General features: G+C 35.4%; 1 protein-coding gene across 1 annotated transcript; it reads left to right on the top strand.

Moving 5' to 3' along the window:
- The first annotated feature begins 8,686 nt into the window (after positions 1–8,686).
- LOC130625165 (uncharacterized) lies at positions 8,687–9,193 on the top strand. Its single transcript, XM_057440233.1, has one exon. The coding sequence runs from the start codon at positions 8,687–8,689 to the stop codon at positions 9,191–9,193; it is 507 nt and encodes a 168-aa protein (XP_057296216.1).
- Positions 9,194–20,379: the final 11,186 nt, after the last annotated feature.

Below are 20,379 nucleotides of genomic sequence, written 5' to 3'. Positions count from 1 at the left end.
TACTTGAGGGTGTTATCAGGCAATGGCGCAATGGAAGACGACTTGGGACGCCGTAGTCCATTGAGAGTGGAAGGCCTAGATTGTTGGGAAGCTGTGGAAGCACGTGGAACTACCTGTTTTACGTGAAAGGCCCTTATTAGGCGGAAAAAGGCCACATCAGAGCCAAGGTCTGTAAGCGTTGTTGACGGTCTTATAAGGCAATGGCGCAACAGTAAACGATTTCGGACGTCGTAGTCCGCTGAGATTGGAAGGAATAGAGCGTTGGGAACCTGCGGAGGCACGTAGAACCGCATGTTTTGCGTGCAAGACCTTTATTAGGCGGCAAAATGCCACACCAGAGCCTTTAAAGGCCTGTAAGCGTATTTCACGGTCTGATAAGGCAGTGGCGCAATAGAAAACGATTTTGGACGTCGTAGTCCGCTGAGATTGAAAGGACTAGACTCTTGGCAACCTGCGCAGGCACGTGGAACCACGTGACTTATGTAAAGTTGTGTTGTATGTCTCGATTTGTCTCGATTTTTTTACAGACCGTTCGGTATTTTTATCAAAAATAATCCCGTAGGGAAATAAAAATTTAATTGTATGCTTATATAATATGGTTAACGATCTATTTTTCTACGCATTCGAATTCAACGTTTGACACAAGTGAGAAGCCAGAGTGAGCTTTAAAAACAACAACAATTTACTCAACTTTTAAATCAAAAAATCAAGGCGTTGACGTATTTTTATCAGAAGATTGTGCTCAATTTTCAACTTTCAAGTTTTTTCAATCACACGTTCAAGTTTTACACGCTGTTTATTTTTGCTGTGGCAAGCTGGTATGTTTATACAATTTATTACGCTTGAATCTCAATCTATAAATTTCATTCTAAATTGTAAATATTTATTTGTTTAGTTTGAACAACATCATTTGTGTTACAACATCCGCAGCAAATTTGTGTTTAACTTGTGTGTAAGGTCCTAGGTACTCGTGAAACCTAACATTCAAACAGCACGAAACTACTTGCGTTTGTATTAATTATCCGAAATTTTGTAATGAATGAGGCGAAGTGACCGTTTAAGCGCTAAACCAAAACTCAACTTTAAAACGTTTTCGCAAACTGGTGAGAAAGTGTCAACAAGTAGAAATGACTTATCTAAGTTAATGCGTAGCATTAAACTTGAAGATATGACGGAGTCTGAAATTTCATTTAAAAAAATCATTACGACATAATTAATTAGCGTCAGATATAGACGGTTTTATTGATGAAAATGCGCTTAACGAATTATCCTCTGCTAACGACATTGAATGATCTATTGAAAAAATCGATGAATTACGATCAAAATATCGCCTTCAAAATTTAGAAATGAAATCAATCTCTAAGGATTATGATGAAACCTTTGGGAAAGAATTTGGTGCGTTTGTATATAATATAAAACGATTCAAGCAAGCGGCAAATTTATTAAAATCTAATTTGCGACTCAGAGAAACAAACAACAAATTGGCTTTTTCTAAATTTAACGAAAGAAAGTTTTCATTCATGTTGACCGATGTTAATAGGATGATTAGTATTATTGAAGATATTATTTTGGTTTGTCTGTTCAGTATTCATTTTACTGTGGAAAGTTTATCATTTCTTAAACATGATAGTTTAGTAGGCAACGTTTCGGGAGATCCTTCTCCCATCATCGGGCAAAGTAAAATGATGTTGCGCATGTATTTATATAATTGCAGAGGATCGAAATTCATAAAAGTTAACCAATCAGAAACGAGCTGATAATTACAGTTAATTACGGTAATTAACATTTTCGGACCTGGATGTAGGCAACTACTTCTTCTGTAGGGCTGGTAACCAAATCTCAGGAAGTTGATACGAGATGCTGTTTATGTGTTTGTTACGTTCTACACTGTTAATGGTTTCTTTAATCTTCCTGGCCCTTGTTCTAAATTCTCTGTCAATGATTTTCTTCTCATCCCAATTAAACTGATGACTTCTGCTCCAGCTGTGGTCCGCAATTTCGTTTTTCTTCACATCTCCGTTTCTCACTGCGCGCATATGTTCTTGTACTCGTTGCTTAAACTTTCTTTTTGTTTCGCCTATATACACTGCATCACAATCTTTACACGGGATTTCGTAAACAACATTGCTTTGTTCTTCCAGGTTTATTTTGTCTTTTGGTTTAGACAAAGTGCTTCTTAGGGTGTCTTTAGAGGTAAGAATGCATTTGATCTTGTGTTGCCTTAAAACTCGACGAAGGATCTCGCTGGTACCTGGTACGAAGGGTAAGATTGATTTTATTCTTTCCAACAGGAAACACTCTCTCATGCATACAGGAGCGGCTGTAACTGGGTTGAGTGATTATCATTCCTTAGTTTATACAATGCTTAAAACACAATATGTCAAACTACCACCACTTAAAATTAGTTACCGGTGCTATAAGAATTTTGATGAAACTTATTTTTTAGAGGATATATCTCGGTCTATGACCAATATCTGAAATTATGATGATTTTCATAGTATATTTACATCTTTATTAGATAGGCATGCTCCATTGAAAACCAAGTTTCTCAGGGCAAATAATAGGCCCCATGTCTCTAAAACTCTCAGAAAGGCGATCATGAAACGTTCGCGTCTTAAAAGGGTAGCTAACACTTCCGGGAAAGACGATGATGTGAGAGCATTTAAAAAACAAAGAAACTTGGTGGTCAATATAAATAGGCAGGACAAGAAAACTTTCTTTTCCAACTTTGGCCGAAGTAATATGAGTAAAGGTTTTTGGAAATCGGTAAAACCTTTGTTTAATGAAAAAGCCAAATATGGTAAAAAAAGAATTACTCTTGTTGACAAAGATATAATATATAATAATGATAGGGATATTGCAAACATATTTAATGAATATTTTAATAAAAATACTGACAACCTTAACATGCCACACATTCCTCAAGCTCTTTCATCCGAGTTTGATGCTGTTCTTGCTGCAGTTGAGAAGTATGCGTCTCACCCTAGTGTCCTCTTCATTTAATCGAAGAAACAGAGATACATACTTTTGAGTTGTCTCCAATTTGTGAGGATGTCATGTTTAAGGAAATTCTTGCGTTAGATGATAGCAAGAAAGTCAGTGGTTCGATTCCAACGAAGATGCTTAATTTAGCTGCTAGATATTGTGTTCCAGTACTTACAAAATGTTTTAACAGTTCTATTATTGACAGTTCTGTTTTTCCTAGTCTTTTATCTTTGGCAGAGATAATCCCTTTATATAAAAAGGGTAGCTCCACAGACAAGGTAAATTATAGACCTATCAGTTTGTTACCAACTGTTTCCAAAGTTTTTGAGAGAATTTTAGCCAAACAACTGTTACCATTCTTCAACACCTTTTTGTCTAAATATCTTTGTGGATTTCGAAAGAGTTACAGCTGTCAGTATGCTATTTTAAACATGCTTCAAAAGTGGCAAAAATGTCTCTCAAAATCTGGAAAAGTCGGTGCAGTTTTGATGGATTTATCCAAAGCGTGTGATTGTCTCCCTTTTGGTCTTTTAATTGCAAAACTGGAGGCATATGGCGTTGGATATAATACATTAAAGCTTGTACGGAGCTATCTATCAAACAGGAAACATCGAGTGAGGTTAGGCTCCTCGGTTAGTGAGTGGTTAGAAATTTTGTTAGGAGTTCCTCAAGGCTCTGTCCTAGGACCGATATTATTCAATGTGTTTATTAATGATTTGTTGTTCCTGTTATTAGAGGGTGATATCTGCAACTTTGCCTACGACAACACCATTTTTAGTTGTAAGAGTAGCATTACTGCTGTTCTAGAAGGTTTGCACTCTGACATAGTCAAAGTGGTAAACTGGTTCAAATCAAATCGTATGGTTGCAAATCCAAGCAAGTTTCAGATGATAATTCTGGGAGATGATGTTGGCAATATCAGCGTTCAGATTGGCTCATCTTCTATTGCTCCATCAAAACAAGTCAAGTTACTAGGTATTACTCTGGATGAAAAACTTTCATTTTACCCTCACGTAAAAGGGATGTGCAAAAGTGCTTCCTCAAAGCCAAAAGCACTCCTGAGGATACGAAATTTTCTCAAACAGGATCAGATTGATTTATTATTTAACTCTTTTATTTTACCTTGTTTCAATTATTGCCCCCTTGTATGGATGTTCTGCAGCAAACAGACACACAATCTCATTTCGGCAACCCATAAAAGAGCGTTGTGTGCAAAAACTGGTCTGGTGCAGAAAACCTATACAGAAATACTGGAAATATCTAGTATGATGCCTATCCATGATAGAAATCTGAAAAGCCTTGTAACTGAAGTTTATAAGTGTCTTCATGGATTGAACCCTGAACTAATGTGGGATATTTTTCGAAAGAAGGAGACTACTTACAGTCTTAGGCGTGGTACTGTACTGGTCATTCCACCTTCTAAAAGCAGTATCGGGCAGAATTCTTTTCAATTTCGCGCTAGCCTAGCCTGGAATTACCTAACTGCGTGTGTCAAAAATGTGACAGATCTAAAAGAATTCAAATCTGTTATCAGGCACGTTGAAATATACTGCCAATGTAAACTCTGTGCTGCTCATTCGGGGATCAATCGATGATTTATTTTAGTATTTTATTTGTATTTTTATCACTTAGAATTTACATGTTTTAATTTGATAGTTGGTGTAAATTAGTACCTTGTAACTATATTGGATCCAACTTTAAATAAAGAAATAAATAAATAAAATAAAATAAAGGAATGCTGATGCGATAAATTGCTCTGATGTTTCCTTGTTGTCTCCGTTGCATCTTCTCTTCATTTTATTTTCTACTTGCGTGATGACTTTATGACTGTATCCATTTGTGATTAATGCATTTCTTACACGTCGAATTTCTATTTTTCTCTCCTGTTTGTCACTGACTACACTGTTGGCACGATTCAGTAATGAAGATATGACACTTTCTTTGCAAGATTTCTGATGGTTTGATTCGAAGTTAGGGTACTGGTCAGTGTGTGTTGGTTTACGATACACTGAAACTGAAATGGAACCATTCTTGCGTTTGACCAAAGTGTCCAGGAAAGCGATACTTCCATCGTGTTCAAGCTCAACAGTGACACTAATGACAACAGCATTAGTCACATCAGACAGACGTCCAAAGGTTTGGAAAAGATTTGTTGACGACGTATTCGCCATAATCAAAAGATCTCATCTAGAAGAGTTCCATGAACACATCAACGGCCTACATCGACAAATCAAATTCACTGTTCAGCTTGAACACGATGGAAGTAACGCTTTTCTGGACACTTTAGTCAAACGCAAGAATGGTTCCATTTCAGTTTCAGTGTATTGTAAACCAACACACACTGACCAGTACCTTAACTTCGAATCAAACCATCAAAAATCTTGCAATGAAAGTGTCATATCTTCATTACTGAATCGTGCCAACAGTGTAGTCAGTGACAAACAGGAGAGAAAAATAGAAATTCGACGTGTAAGAGATGCATTAATCGCAAATGGATACAGTCAAGTCATCACGCAAGTAGAAAATAAAATAAAGAGAAGATGCAACGGAGACAACAAGGAAAAAACAGAGGATTTTATCGCATCAGCATTCTTACCCTTCGTACCAGATACCAGCGAGATCCTTCGTCGAGTTTTAAGGCAACACAAGATCAAATGCATTTTTACCTCTAAAGACACCCTAAGAAGCACTTTGTCTAAACCAAAAGACAAAATAAACCTGGAAGAACAAAGCAATGTTGTTTACAAAATCCCGTGTAAAGATTGTGATGCAGTGTATATAGGCGAAACAAAAGGAAAGTTTAAGCAACGAGTACAAGAACCTATGCGCGAAGTAAGAAACGGAGATGTGAAGAAAAACGAAATTGCGGACCACAGCTGGAGCAGAAGTCATCAGTTTAATTGGGATGAGAAGAAAATCATTGACAGAGAATCCAGAACAACGGCCAGGAAGATTAAAGAAACCATCAACAGTGTAGAACGTAACAAACACATAAACAGCATCTCGTATCAACTTCCTGAGATTTGGTTACCGGCCCTACAGAAGAAGTAGTTACCTACATCCAGGTCCGAAAATGTTAATTACCGTAATTAACTGTAATTATCAGCTCGTTTCTGATTGGTTAAATTTTATGAATTTCGATCCTCTGCAATTATATAAATACATGCGCAACATCATTTTACTTTGCCCGATGATGGGAGAAGGATCTCCCGAAACGTCGCCTACTAAACTATCATTTCAAGAAATGATAAACTTTCCACAGTAGGATGATTAGTGACATGTTCCAGCAAGTTGATGTTGAGCAATGTAGCATATCAGACTCGGAGTTGCTTCAAAGAAAGGATGAACTTCTAGAGATTCGCAAGAGAATAGATAGAATCACAAGCCAGTTTCAAGAATTATTAACGCAGGAGGAATTAAAAACCACAGAAGCAAGTTATGTGAAAATTCCACATTCTATAAACTTAACCGACATGTTAAAAAAGGAGCTGGAGGCTCGACATTTAGAAAAACAGAAACTGTTTAATACAAGTCAACTTAACATTACATTAGCTAAGTTCGGAGGTTATAATTCTGCGATGGATATCTACACTTTTCAAAAAAAATTTGAGAAACTGTATTTATGTGCCATACCTAAAAACTATGTACCTGATTTTCTTAAGAATAATCATCTGGATTAACCAGCTCTTTCATTAGTTAAGGACCTGGAATGTATCGATCAAATATGGGAAAGACTTAAAGCTGCATATGGAAACGCAAAGTCATTATTGGATCGTAAGATTGATGAGGTCACTAATCTTTATGCCCTTTGCAAAGCGAAGGATCCTGAAAAGTTGATTGAAGGTTTAAGTAAGCAATCGCTTTAGCCGAAACTCATCACATCGAAAACAAATTATATCATAAAAATGGTATTGAAAAGGTGTACAAACTTTTGGGTAACGAAAGAATGACCCGGTGGATTTGTAAAACATGTGAGGACGATCTGGACGGAGAAGATTGCTGGAAGCAATTGATTATATTTTTGGAAAAGGACATCAAAGTCCAGCAACAAAAACTGATGATTCAAGAAACAAGAGATAAGAAAGAAACAAAAGCTGACATACAAAGCAAGAAAGACGGTGAAAGATACAACAAACGTGGAACTCACTACGGTGAGAGAGTCGATCAAAGCAAATGTTCTATTTGTGGTGAGACTGACCATATATCAACAAAAGGACCAAACGGTATGAGATTAATACAGTATTTTTTTGCAAAAAGTAGGCTGAAATGACCCCATACAAGCGTTTTTCAGAACTAAGGAGAAAGGGATTCTGCATACAGTGTTTATTTCCTGGGGCTTTTCAATCAGAAGGTAAACATAAGAATGGTGCCTGTCAAATTGACTTTACATGCAAACATATTAGCCATCAGAAATACCCTACGAAAAAGCACGATTTAGTATGTCACGAACATAGGGAAAGTAATGAAAATGAAAATTTACTAATTGAGTATCGAAACAAATGCATTCTTCGTCAGCCTGTTGACCTCCCTGTATATTCAAAAGAAATTAAACTTACATTTCATGCATCTTGTAAACCAAATCAATTTTATAAGGTAGATCAAGTTCCAAATGATGCAATTACTGATTCAACAGTTTACATGCTTCAAACTATCAAAGTTAATGGTGAACGATTTAACCTGTTTTATGATACCGGATGTGGAGATCTAGTTTCAAGATATGATGTGGTTCAAAGGATTGGGAATCGAGCTGTTCAAGAATTCGCTGGTCCTATACAATTAGGAGGTGTTGCAGAAGTGAAAACACAATCGAATTACGGTATATATAGTGTAAAAATACCGCTACACAATGGTACTGAAGCATTAATGTCTGGAGTATGTTTACCAAAAATAACAACATTTCCAAAGTATCCTCTGCAAGGTAAAATGGAAGATGATATACGTGCCTGTTATGTGGAAAGTGGTGGTGATGTAAGAAAGCTGCTAAAACTTCCCCAAGTTTGTTGGTGGAAACACAGATTTCATGATAGGAGCCAAATACTTAAGGTATCATCCTTTATTAACATTTTAACTCCCATCAGGACTGTCTATATATCGTTCCTTCTTCAGAAATGCAGACGGTGGAAGAGGTGTAATAGGAGGTCCCCATGAAGTGTTTACTAAAATAGAGTCAACGTTTGGCAACTCAAATCAGCTTTGTAATTTTCTAACTGAACAGTACCAACTTTATAAATCTGGTTACCATGTTACCTTAGATAACAGCCTGCTAGGAAATAAATGCAGTAAAGAATTCTTTAATGATTCAATGCTTGATGTGATAGATAACGAAGATGACAGATATTCGTACAACATGTCAACGGTCAAAAGGTTGAAATTATTCAATACGGTGGAAAGTACCGTGATTACCTACAGGTGCATAGAGTGTCGAAACTGCAAAAAATGCAAAATCCACGACGATATCACACCAATGACCATAAAAGAGGACATCGAGCAAGATGTGATAAATAAGTCTGTTACAGTCGATATCGTCAACAAAGTCACCTCAGCGTATCTACCCTTACTACACAAGCCAGAAGTTAAACTTGCCCCAAACAAGCATCATGATCTTCGCGTATATCAACAGCAAATAAAGAATTTGGATAAAAATCCTCAAAGCAAAGCCGACATATTAGAATCGGAGAACAAAATGTAATCGTTGGGATTTATGGAGTATGTGAAAAATCTAACTTATGAGCAGCAAAAACAGCTGAAAGATAATCCAAATCAAAATTTTATACCTTGGCGTGTAGTATGGAAGCCCAACTCAGTAACAACTCCATGCCGATTAGTATTCGACGCATCACGACCAACCGATACCGGAATTAGTCTGAACGACATACTCGCCAAAGCATCAAACAATATGAATAAGTTGGTCGAAATCGTTATTCGGCGGATGTCACACAAAATTGCATTTCATACTGACATCAGGAAAATGTACAACACAGTGCGTCTTCACGAATCTCATTGGTGTCTTCAACGCTACATCTGGCAACAGGATTTAGACATTACCAAGATACCTGAAGAAAAGATCATCAAAACACTAATCTATGGTGTCAAGTCTAGCGGAAACCAATCGGAGAGAGCTTTACGAGAAACTGCAAAATTATCTGCAGACGAATACCCGGAAGTCAACCAAATTGTGCAAAGGATATATATGTTGATGACTGCATAACCGGTGCCAAAACTCAGGAATTAGCCTTCAAAAGAGCAGATGAGTTAGAAATCGTTCTAAATCGTGGTGGATTTATATTAAAGGGAGTATCATTTTCCAATAGTAAACCACCAGAGAATCTTTCAGATGATGGTGACCAAATCAGCATTGCTGGAATGAAATGGACCCCGAAGGATGACACAATATCTTGGTGAATTAAATTTTTCTAAAAAATCACGTGGGAAAAAGTCATCATCCGAATCAAGCAAAACCATTCCATACCGATTAACAAGACGTCATTGTGTCGCCAAAGTAGCTGAAGTATTCGACCCGACGGGAAAGATCACTCCGATAACATTTGCTATGAAAATCGATCTCCATGAATTAGTTAGAAGAAAGATGAAATGGGATGAGGTCATACCAGACGATCTGCATCACATATGGATCTCTCATTTTGAAATGATGGGAGAAAATTATTTCAATCAAATACAAACGAGCAGTTGTACCAGAAGATGCTATCAACTTGAATATATCAACAATTGACACTGGTGACGCAAGTAAGATTGTAGCGTGCGCAGCGATATATGCTCGATTTAAAAGAAAAGATGGTACCTATTCGTATCAACTTGTATTCAGCAGATCTAAGCTTGTACCAGAAGAGATGACCTTACCAAGAGCCGAATTACTTGCTGCAACATTAAATGTACATACTGGTGAAGTAGTAAAAAGATCATTCCAACAACTTCATAAAAAACATTACAAATTCACCGATAGTCAAATAACGTTGCATTGGATTCACTCCAATCAAAAGCCTTTGAAGCAGTGGGTGAAAAATAGAGTCATCGAGATCAGGAGATTTTTCCAACCACAGGATTGGAAGTTTGTGCAGAGCGAAAATATGATTGCAGACATCGGAACTCGGAAAGGTGCGAAAATAAAAGATGTGGACCAAAATAAATCAGTAGAAGAAGTGAAATTGGACAATAACGAAAGTCCGATTTACGGAAATAAATGATTTTATCCTCGGATATAATTCAATTCCCATATTCTGATTTAGATAATGGTGTTGTTGAGAGGAAAACTGAAGTTTTTAATTCAAAGCTGATAGCAAAAAGAAATGTACCAACTGAAGTGCTGGAGAGGTATAAGTTCTCTGATTACCTTTTAGATCCAAACTTCACGAGATTCAATACCGTTATAAGAATTGTTGCTTATGTCATAAGATTCATTCGAAATTTGAAGGAAAAGATGAGAAGTAAGGTAATACAAAATAAATCGATTCTTCTTTCTAATGAAGAAATTAAAGAATCAAAGAATTATTTCCTCAGAAAGGTTACACTTGAAGTAAAAGAGTTAAGGAATCAAGGTACAGAAAGATAGCTAAGGAAAGAGGAGGTATCTTGTATTATGTCGGTCGAATGCTTCCTTCTGAAAACGCGAATAGTGTTGGAACACTCCCGAATGTCATGAAAGATTTAAGCACTGCTACATTCTGTGTGCCTATCATAAATAAACATTCACCTCTAGGGTATAGTATTGTGAATGAAGTACATTGGTATAGTGACGTTGCAAAACATTCTGGAATTGAAACTCTGTACCGCTATGTTTTAAAATTTAGCTATATTTTATATGGCAGGTATTTGATAAAATTGTTTCGAAAACAATGTGAGAGATGCCGATTGCTGAATAAGAAATCCATCGACGTTGCCATGGGCCCAATCTCAAACGCAAACATCACAATTGCGCCTGCATTTTATGTTACACAGGTAGATTTAGCAGGACCATTTCCGTCTTACTCAACACATCACAAGAGACAGTAAAAATTTGGATGGCAGTATTTTGCTGCGCTACAACATAGCCGTTAAGATCAAGGTAATGGATGACTATAGTGCGGAAAGTTTTATACAAAGCTTCGTAAGGTTTGCATGCGAAGTAGGATAACTCGAAATTTCTACTACCGGACGAGGGTAGCCAAATTTTCAGCAGCTGTTCGTCCATGAAACTTAACTTTACGGACATAAAGAATGCGTTGCACTTGAAGATGAATGTTCAATTCAAGACGTGTCCAGTAGGTGGTCATAACTTTCACGGGAAAGTTGAGAGGAAAATCAAAGAAATTAAAGCTTCCATCGAGAAAAATGCTCACAATGAGAGATTATCAATTTTACAGTGGGAAACCTTATCGTCAATCATCTCAAACACGATCAATGATTTACCACTTGCGCTAGGAAATTTCGTTTCCGACTTCGAGCAGATGGATTTAATCACACCAAACCTACTGTTATTAGGCCGAAATAATGACCGCAGTCCAACCGGAGGATTTGACTTGGTATCAAAACCTAAGAAATTGTTAAGAGAAAATCAAAAGGTGTTCGAAGGGTGGTTAATATCACACGTGCCCAAATTAATGCATCAACCAAAGTGGTTCAATAGCGATCATTGTATAAAAGTCGGCGACATAGTGCTATTCCTGAAGCAGGAAAATCCCCTATGTTGTACTTATCAATACGGAATGGTGACGTCAGTTACAGTCGATAAAGATGGAAAGGTCCGTAGATGCGACGTGAAATATCGAAATTTTAGCGAAAATGTAAACCGTACAACACAGAGATCTGTTAGAGACTTAGTATTAATCCATGCTATCGACAAATTAAGCGTAATGGAGGAATTAGCAGAGTTATCCCATACGGCCATGTTAAAATCGTTAATTGTATCAACAAATCGAGCAATTCCGTTGGCGGAGTGTAAAGCTGTGTTGTATGTCTCAATTTGTCTCGATTTTTTCACAGACCGTTCGGTATTTTTATCAAAAATAATCCCGTAGGGAAATAAAAATTTAATTGTATGCTTATATAATATGGTTAACGATCTATTTTTCTACGCATTCGAATTCAACGTTTGACACAAGTGAGAAGCCAGAGTGAGCTTTAAAAACAACAACAATTTACTCAACTTTTAAATCAAAAAATCAAGGCGTTGACGTATTTTTATCAGAAGATTTTGTTCAATTTTCAACTTTCAAGTTTTTTCAATCACACGTTCAAGTTTTACACGCTGTTTATTTTTGCTGTGGCAAGCTGGTATGTTTATATAATTTATTACGCTTGAATCTCAATCTATAAATTTCATTCTAAATTGTAAATATTTATTTGTTTAGTTTGAACAAAATCATTCGTGTTACAACATGCGCAGCAAATTTGTGTTTAACTTGTGTGTAAGGTCCTAGGTACCCGTGAAACCTAACAACTTTCGTGTAAGGTCTTAATTGGGCGGCAAAAGGCCGTATTACAGCCTCTGAGGAGGGGCGAGTGTGAGATATATTAGTTGTTAAACCTTGTTCCACTTTCTTCTAGCTGGATACCATTTTGTTTTGGTTAAGTCTACACCAGTTGAGTCTGGTACCCAGCTGTCCTCAGTTCCTATCAAGTGCATTTTAGTATTCTGTGCCTAATTGAGCTCACATCAGGGAGGCTAGGCCCAAGTAAGGAAACCTATATATAGAGGCACAGTAAGCAGTGCAGGCTGGTTGGTTGTAACAAAGCAATGTGTGTCAAGAAAGTATAGATGACAGGAAAGTAGTCTTTTATTTGGACACACCCTCTAACACTTTACAGTATGGTCAAGTCTGTTCAAGGAAATTTTCATTAAGGCAGTGACAAATTTGGTGAAAGTGCTGGTACTCAGTGTGTACTATGATGTGTAGCAAATGCCATGCATGCTATCATTTGATCAACTATTCGCAAAGCTTCACTCTGGACTGATTGGGATTTAGACCATATTTTGGATAACGGTGATTGTTATATAAGTCACTTCTTACAACTGGTGCTATTTTTTTTGATCAACTCCCAAACTCAATTTCTATATAGGGAACTTAATTTATTATATTTGTGTGGTATGCAATAGGTGCTTGTACAAAAAAAATTTCTCGTATTTATTTTTATTGTGAAGTCATATGCCCGGATTAATATATTTATCAAAACAGATCGTTTGTACAAGCACCTATTGCATACCAGACAAATGTAATATGGTCCTTCCTTAATCATATTCTTAAAAATGCTTTACTGGATCGTTCTTTGAATTTCTCACTATTATTTGCATACATTTCTTTTCTTTTTGACAACACATTGTCACGCTAACTCTCGTAATACTCTTTTCGTTTTAATTTTATGTTTTCAGAGTTTAGAATGTAGTGCTTTTTCTGCTCATTTTAATTATTTCACATTCATCTGCATAGTGCTCTTTCCTTTTTAATTTTATTTGCTCCTGTCCCACTGAATAATATTCTTTCCTTTTCAGTTTTATTTGCTCCTGTTCCGTGGCATAGTATTCCTTATTCTGTTTTCGTTTTCTAGATTTAAAGTTTTGGTAGTAGCATATTGCTCTCTTAACCTTTGTGTAACTTGCTCCTTTGAATTTTGGTATTTTTCTCTCCTCTTTTTTCTTTTAATAGAAGCGGAAATCTGAGTCAATTGTTTTTCACTTATATGAACCTTAACAGGTTGTAACTCATATTGAAGAGAAGACTTGCTTTGTTTCGTCAAATAAGAGTCCTTGATGTAGCTCTCCACATCAGTAATATTTTTAAACTTTAACAACACAGAATAACCATCTGCAGTAAATGAACCATCATTTCCACGACTATGGGAGTCAAATATAGAAAAGCAGGACTTGTTATATAAAATTGATGTTGTAAAACCATCTATCATAAACATCATCCTACTACATTCTGCAAAGTTCAAAAACTTATTTTGGAACCAAGTTAGTTCACCATGTAAATTGTCTATAAAGGTTACAGATAATTGAGTGCCCTCTATAGCAATTGAGTTTGGGAGTTGATCAAAAAAAATAGCACCAGTTGTAAGAAGTGACTTATATAAACAATCACCGTTATCCAAAATATGGTCTAAATCCTAATCAGTCCAGAGTGAAGCTTTGCGAATAGTTGATCAAATGATAGCATGAATGGTAATTGCTACACATCATAGTACACACTGAGTACCAGCACTTTCACCAAATTTGTCACTGCCTTGATGAAAATTTCCTTGAACAGACTTGACAATACTGTAAAGTGTTAGAAGGTGTGTCCAAATAAAAGATTACTTTCTTGTCATCTATACTTTCTACTCTCTGCAGGAGACACCTCCTTGGGAGTGTTCATACTAAATTGTGACAATATAAACGAGAGGGTAGCTAGCTAACTAATAATGTAGCCTATGTTGATGTACTAAAAATATGTACAGCTATATATACTGTAGTCTATGCTGACAGAAACCTACTGAAACAACACAATGGTATAAACTATGTAAGATTTTGCTAATTAAAGTGTTTAAATAATTCTTTCTTTATCAAGTTTCGGTTATGTAGTTTCAATATGTATTTTCTTTCAATATGTATTTCCCTTTAATGTGTTCTTTCTTTCAATAAGTATTCAGTAATTTTCTTTGGTCAGCTTGGGGCAAACTGACAGAAAGGAAAAGATCTTGTGCCCCACCTGAAACACAACGAAATTCAGAAGACCCCTGGCAAAAGAAAGGGGTTTAAGAAAGCCGCTTGGCAAAACTAGACACAATGAAGAGAATATCTTATTGAGCAGTTGAATAATTATACTAACCCAACCAAATATTTTTCTTCGCTTCAAAAAAAAAATTTCGCTTGGCTTTGCAGCGTGGTGAACAAGCTGGAGTATAATCAATATGGCGCGCTTGAACACGGTCACTTAAAACAACGATTGACTCCTGGAGCTCGGTTAAGTTGAATATATTCCGTCTCGTTACAAAACATAACTGGAAATAAAAAATTTGAAGAAGTATCTAGCATAGCTCATCAAAAAATATTTAATATCAACTTTGTAACGCAGTTTTCATTTTTTCCCAATTTTACGAATATCAAGATACGCACGCAGCCGGCGTAAGAAGAAGAAAAAAAAGACCGCCCGTTTTAATAAGATCTCGGATGTAATCCGAAATCTTAATAACTCGATAGATAAAACATGTCCTAGGTTTAGGACCGAATGCTTTATCCAGCCCACAGAAATAAACATAACATATATAGCTCTTTGTACTTTAAACAGTTATTTTAGAACAAATGTGCCCCTGCAGCGCTGGCATGTTACTACTTTCTGGATTCTAAGACAAGATAACTAATTTCGATGTTCAGAGTGGACTTCGTGCTGACATCAGCTTAGTCACTTTTCACGAATTCTGGGGCCTATTTCGGTGTGCAGCCGTGCTAGAGAATGTGACTAGAACCTTTTCAACGCTGTCTGCCTGGCCTACATTTGTGCGAAAGGACCAACTTTGAAGTCTGCCGGATGGAGCGCAGTGACTTTTGTCTATATTTGAAAAATGAGAAAAAAACTACCTTTGTCCCAATATTTTTGTCCAAGGTTGCAGGTGGCTCAAAATCACAAAATAAATGTTATATTAAAATGTGACCATCCCCTATCCTCAGATATCAGAAGGTATTATCTACCTAAAAAACCTGTACATCTATTTAAAAAAAAATGTTTCTTCCTTCACTTGTATGGTATTTCTTTGCATTGTCTCCAGTTCCAGATTTCTTAACTAACCATGAAGTTCAATTGCGTCGCTTTCACAGTTTCAGCGCTAGCCAATATTATGGACAACGTCGAAGAGTCCTGGGTAATTTCGAAAAAAATGTGGTTTTACCTTAGATTTTTAGATTTCTGCTGCTGATATTAGCATATTTTAGTCCTCGAGTGTCGAATTTACCAAGCAAAATAGTCCTGCAGTCTAACAAAAATTTTTTACTTCTTTATTCTAAATAAATAACCTATGAATAAATAGTTTAAATATATAATAACATAACACAGTTTAGTAAACATGTAAAGAGATCATCAACAGTTAAAATGCAATAATTTATAATATATTTATATATCTCTTCTAATATAATAAGAACGAATAAATATGCAATAAATAAAACAATAATAAATAGTATGAAACGTTTCTTAACATTAATGGCCTGCAAAAGTATCTATGTTTCGATGGGTCTTTCCTAAGTTTTTTCGAATACACAGATCGGCAGGTTCGAATTCCTGAATAGACGAGCTAAAGCGATATTTCCCATTGGTACACTACCTTCTATTTCTATTTCTTGTTAGAAAATGTCCCAATGGTGAATTAAGATGTGAAATTTTTAACACATATTTTGATATTACAAGAAATAATTTTTCAAGCATCAAAAAATTACCTCCAGTAAAGTCCACTTTGCAGGTGGTACTTTATACAATAGTTTACCTTTATATATATGTGATATTAGCTACCAATACCTTAGATTTTTAAAATCCTGTTTCCACATTCTTCAGCTGATGTTTTACCTTAATATGTAATGTATTTTATTTTATTGACCACAGTGTTTTTCTTTTTGTGACACAATGGTTATTCCGATTCATTTATTTTTCCTTCACACTATCATTAAATGTCATCGCCACTCCATTTTTCACTTTCTACGTTCTCAGTTTGATTTTAACTAATTTTACTAACTTTTTATCATATATTTAGTTTCACAATATTTATTATCAACAGGAAGAACGTTAGTAGCAATTTTACTGTACATATTGTTTGTATATATGACTGAAGTTTCTATTCTGTGTAAATAATAATAAAATAAAAATAAAACTGGTATATGATTATAAAGTGATACACTTCAAATGAAGCCTCATTAACATCGCTGGCATCCTTGATACCGCCCTTCAAGACTTGTCAGATGACTCACGCAACTTATAGCTTCTAGAAGACGCATTGCATCCTCTATACCTCCTCAGTATGCAACAACTTTAAACACTTTATTTTACCAACACCGTACTGCTCATGCTGTCGCAACCTGACAACAAACACAACTCGAAATTTTGCTACACATTTTTTTTTAGAAGATAGCATTGTCAGCAAACGTGAAAAGGGTGGGTGGGAGCTTTCGGAACAGTACCATTCCATCAAATTTCGGTGGAGTGGTTTCAGGACATTTATTGACAACTGTGACAGAGTTAGGCAACTTAGTAAACAATTTTGAGTTAACTGTTTTCGACAGACATGCGTCAGCATTTGCCAATGAAAGTGATGGTTTCAACTAAAACGTAAAGGTGTCCCTTATGCTAACCTGATTTTCGGCCATGTGAAATGGATTTGACCGGTTATATATGACCTCGCAGCAATCCTGGACTATACTTTTGTCTTACAGCTCCCTTGACTTACCACAGCAAAGTTACAACGTTGAAACTCGGTGTGAATGCCAGGCACTGCTTCTGTGAGATTCTTAAGAAGAAATGACATGCTAAGAAGTGAAATGCCAAGCCTAATTTATCTTGCTACTCATAAGCAGAAAACAGTCAGCATTTCTAGTTGACTTAATGTAATCCAAGAAAATCTTTACTGATCCCATAAAAAGAGCGTCAAATAAAATTTGATAATTAAAAACTTTATAGAATATTAAATGTTATGTTAAATAATTAAATAAAAAAAAGCGTTTAATTATCACACGTAGTGTTGTTTCAGAAGAAGACTCGTTCGTTATTACTTCGTAACAGCTGATTTCTTAGTGCAATTTTAAATTGTTTTGTAGATGGAATGCTTTTTATTTCATCATTTAGAAGCATGCTCCAGAGTTTTGTGCCTCGGTTTGATATTGAAAATTTTGTTACATTAGATATGATTTTTGGCCGAAGAAAATTGTTACCTGAAAATCTAGTTGGATATTTATGTTGAACTTTCTTAAATAATGTTATAAATATATTTAGTGCTATTAAATTTTCAATCCTACACATGAAAATAAGGACTTGAAAAATGTTTAGCTGACATACAACCCAGTTCTTTTAGCAATGGTCTAGAATGGGAACATTTGTTCTGTCGTAATATAATCCTACTGGCATGTTTTTGCTGAGTGTGCAGTTTTTTTAATTTTGTTATATTAGTGCTACCCCATGCAATGTTTGCATAATTTAAATAGCAGTGTATAAAGGAAAAATATATGCTTCTTAAGCAGTTCTTATTCAAAGCGAAACTGGCTTTATATAAGATTCCTAAGCTTTTGGAAACTTTGTTTTCCACTAATTTAATATATTCTCTCCAAGTTAATTTTTTGTCCAGGAGAACCCCAAGAAATTTCATTGAATATTCTCTTCTTATGTGTACATGATCAATAACTAATCCAGGTAACCTAAGAGGTATTTCATCATTTTTACTAAGTTTGTGAAAAACGGTATATCTAGTTTTAAAAGTGTTAAGGGATAATTTAATCGCTTTAAACCAATCAGCCAATTTAGTCAATTCTATGTTAGTAGTTTGAAAAAGTACGTTTATATCTTTATGAGTAAACAATAAATTCGTATCATCAGCAAATAAAATTAATTTTAAGAGACTAGATGCTCTAAATATATTATTGATATAAATAAGAAACAAGAAGCCCGGGCTTTAAGATTTCCGTCATTAGCCTGAAAGATTTTGAACTTTGAAGTAGACCTTAAAAACAGAGAGTTATGGGGTAAACAAATCACGGTTATCACAATTCTCAACTATTTTTGTAACTAACCTGTTAGTTAAAATACAACTCAATAAATAAAAAATAAAAATTTTACATAGCTATATGAAATATTCTAAAATAACAGTTAAAACTTTAACTGGATATTTTTAAAAGTGATCAGGAAAATTCTGGAAGTTCCAGAATACAAATGTAGAAACTTGACGATTCGAATACAATAACTTCTGAACGAGCTCAATTTGAATTATGAAGTAGTTCATTGTTTATTAATTCAGCAATAAATACATATTAGCATTTAAATATTTCAGTATCTAGGCCTTCAAAATTTACTCTCTTGTTTAAAATTTTTTGAAAATGCTGATGGTGCATGGTTTGATAACAGCTGATCTGAAAAAGAAAGTACGTTTTAAAAATAAGAAACAAGAATACAATTTTACCATAAACTGCATTAAAAACAGGTTGTTTAAATATTGTCTCTTTAACCTCTCTTTGCCTCTTTGATTAAAAAGGGAATTTAATACAAAGATACAAATCCATGCGATGTGATGCACAGGTATATTATATATATAAATATGTATATAAATTTAATCAGGCCGGCTTTTAATATCTTTGTTAAACAAGTAACATATTAAGCAGGCGATGCATGATTTTGAAACCTGTGGACAATACAGGATTTATTTTGTTGATATCGATTTATTGAATTCAACTGATTGTTTATTATTCTTTTTTGATTCGAATTCTCAAATTTAAATTTCTTTCGGGAAGTCTGATTAGTTGCAAGTTTTTATTCTGAGGAAACTGATCGGTCATTGTTTCGTTTGACAAATTGACAAATTGAAATCACCAAGTTGAAGCATAATAATTTTGCGGATTTGAATAATCGAAGGTCCTTTTTAGTGAGATTTTTAAAAATTAAGTCATTTCCCAGAAATCTTAGAAAAATATTTTGTGATACTTTGGGTGAGTTCAAGAAAGATTTTCAAGCAAATTAGGCACAAGGAGAACTGATAATTAGCCAGTAACAGAATAGTTAGCCGTTTTCAATGGCGCAATAGCTTGGTGGTTATAACTCTGGTACTTTGTGCGGGAGAACGGGGTCCGATTCCGCTTGGCGGCAATTCAATATTGGTGAGTAAATGCTACCATAGCACCGGGTTAGCCCGGGTTATATTGTTACAAGTTAATTATCAGTTCACCGACTGCTCAGTGCAAGCAACTATAAACTTTTGTCACGTTTCGACAACTTTTCTCTGCAAAAAATATAAAAAAAATCCTGTGTGAATACATATATCTTTTTATCTGATAGAAGTAGTCCAACAAAGTGTCATTTGGAAGTTATTTTTAGCCCCCTTTTTTCTCATAAGAACAGGAGTTGGGTGTCCAGTCATGGAAGAACTACGCAAGGCAGGATAAAGGTTTTTTCTCTCTCTCTCTCTCTCTCTCTCTCTCTCTCTCTCTCTCTCTCTCTCTCTCTCTCTCTCTCTCTCTCTCTCTCTCTCTCTCTCTCTCTCTCTCTATCTCTCTCTCTATCTCTCTCTCTATCTCTCTCTCTATCTCTTATCTATCTAGACGATTTTAAAGATTCCGCCTTCGCCGGCGGAAATTAATAGTAAACAACTAAATATAAATACATGATAACCCAACCATGAGCACAAACAAACTAGCGTACGTTTGTCTCGCAACGATGTTTAAAACGTTTTAAGATAGATTTATAA

Source organism: Hydractinia symbiolongicarpus, chromosome 14 (genome assembly GCF_029227915.1).
Source record: "Hydractinia symbiolongicarpus strain clone_291-10 chromosome 14, HSymV2.1, whole genome shotgun sequence".
NCBI lineage: Eukaryota > Metazoa > Cnidaria > Hydrozoa > Anthoathecata > Hydractiniidae > Hydractinia > Hydractinia symbiolongicarpus.
The sequence above is the reverse complement of the archived record's forward strand: the minus strand, read 5'-3'. Positions and strand labels throughout refer to the sequence as shown.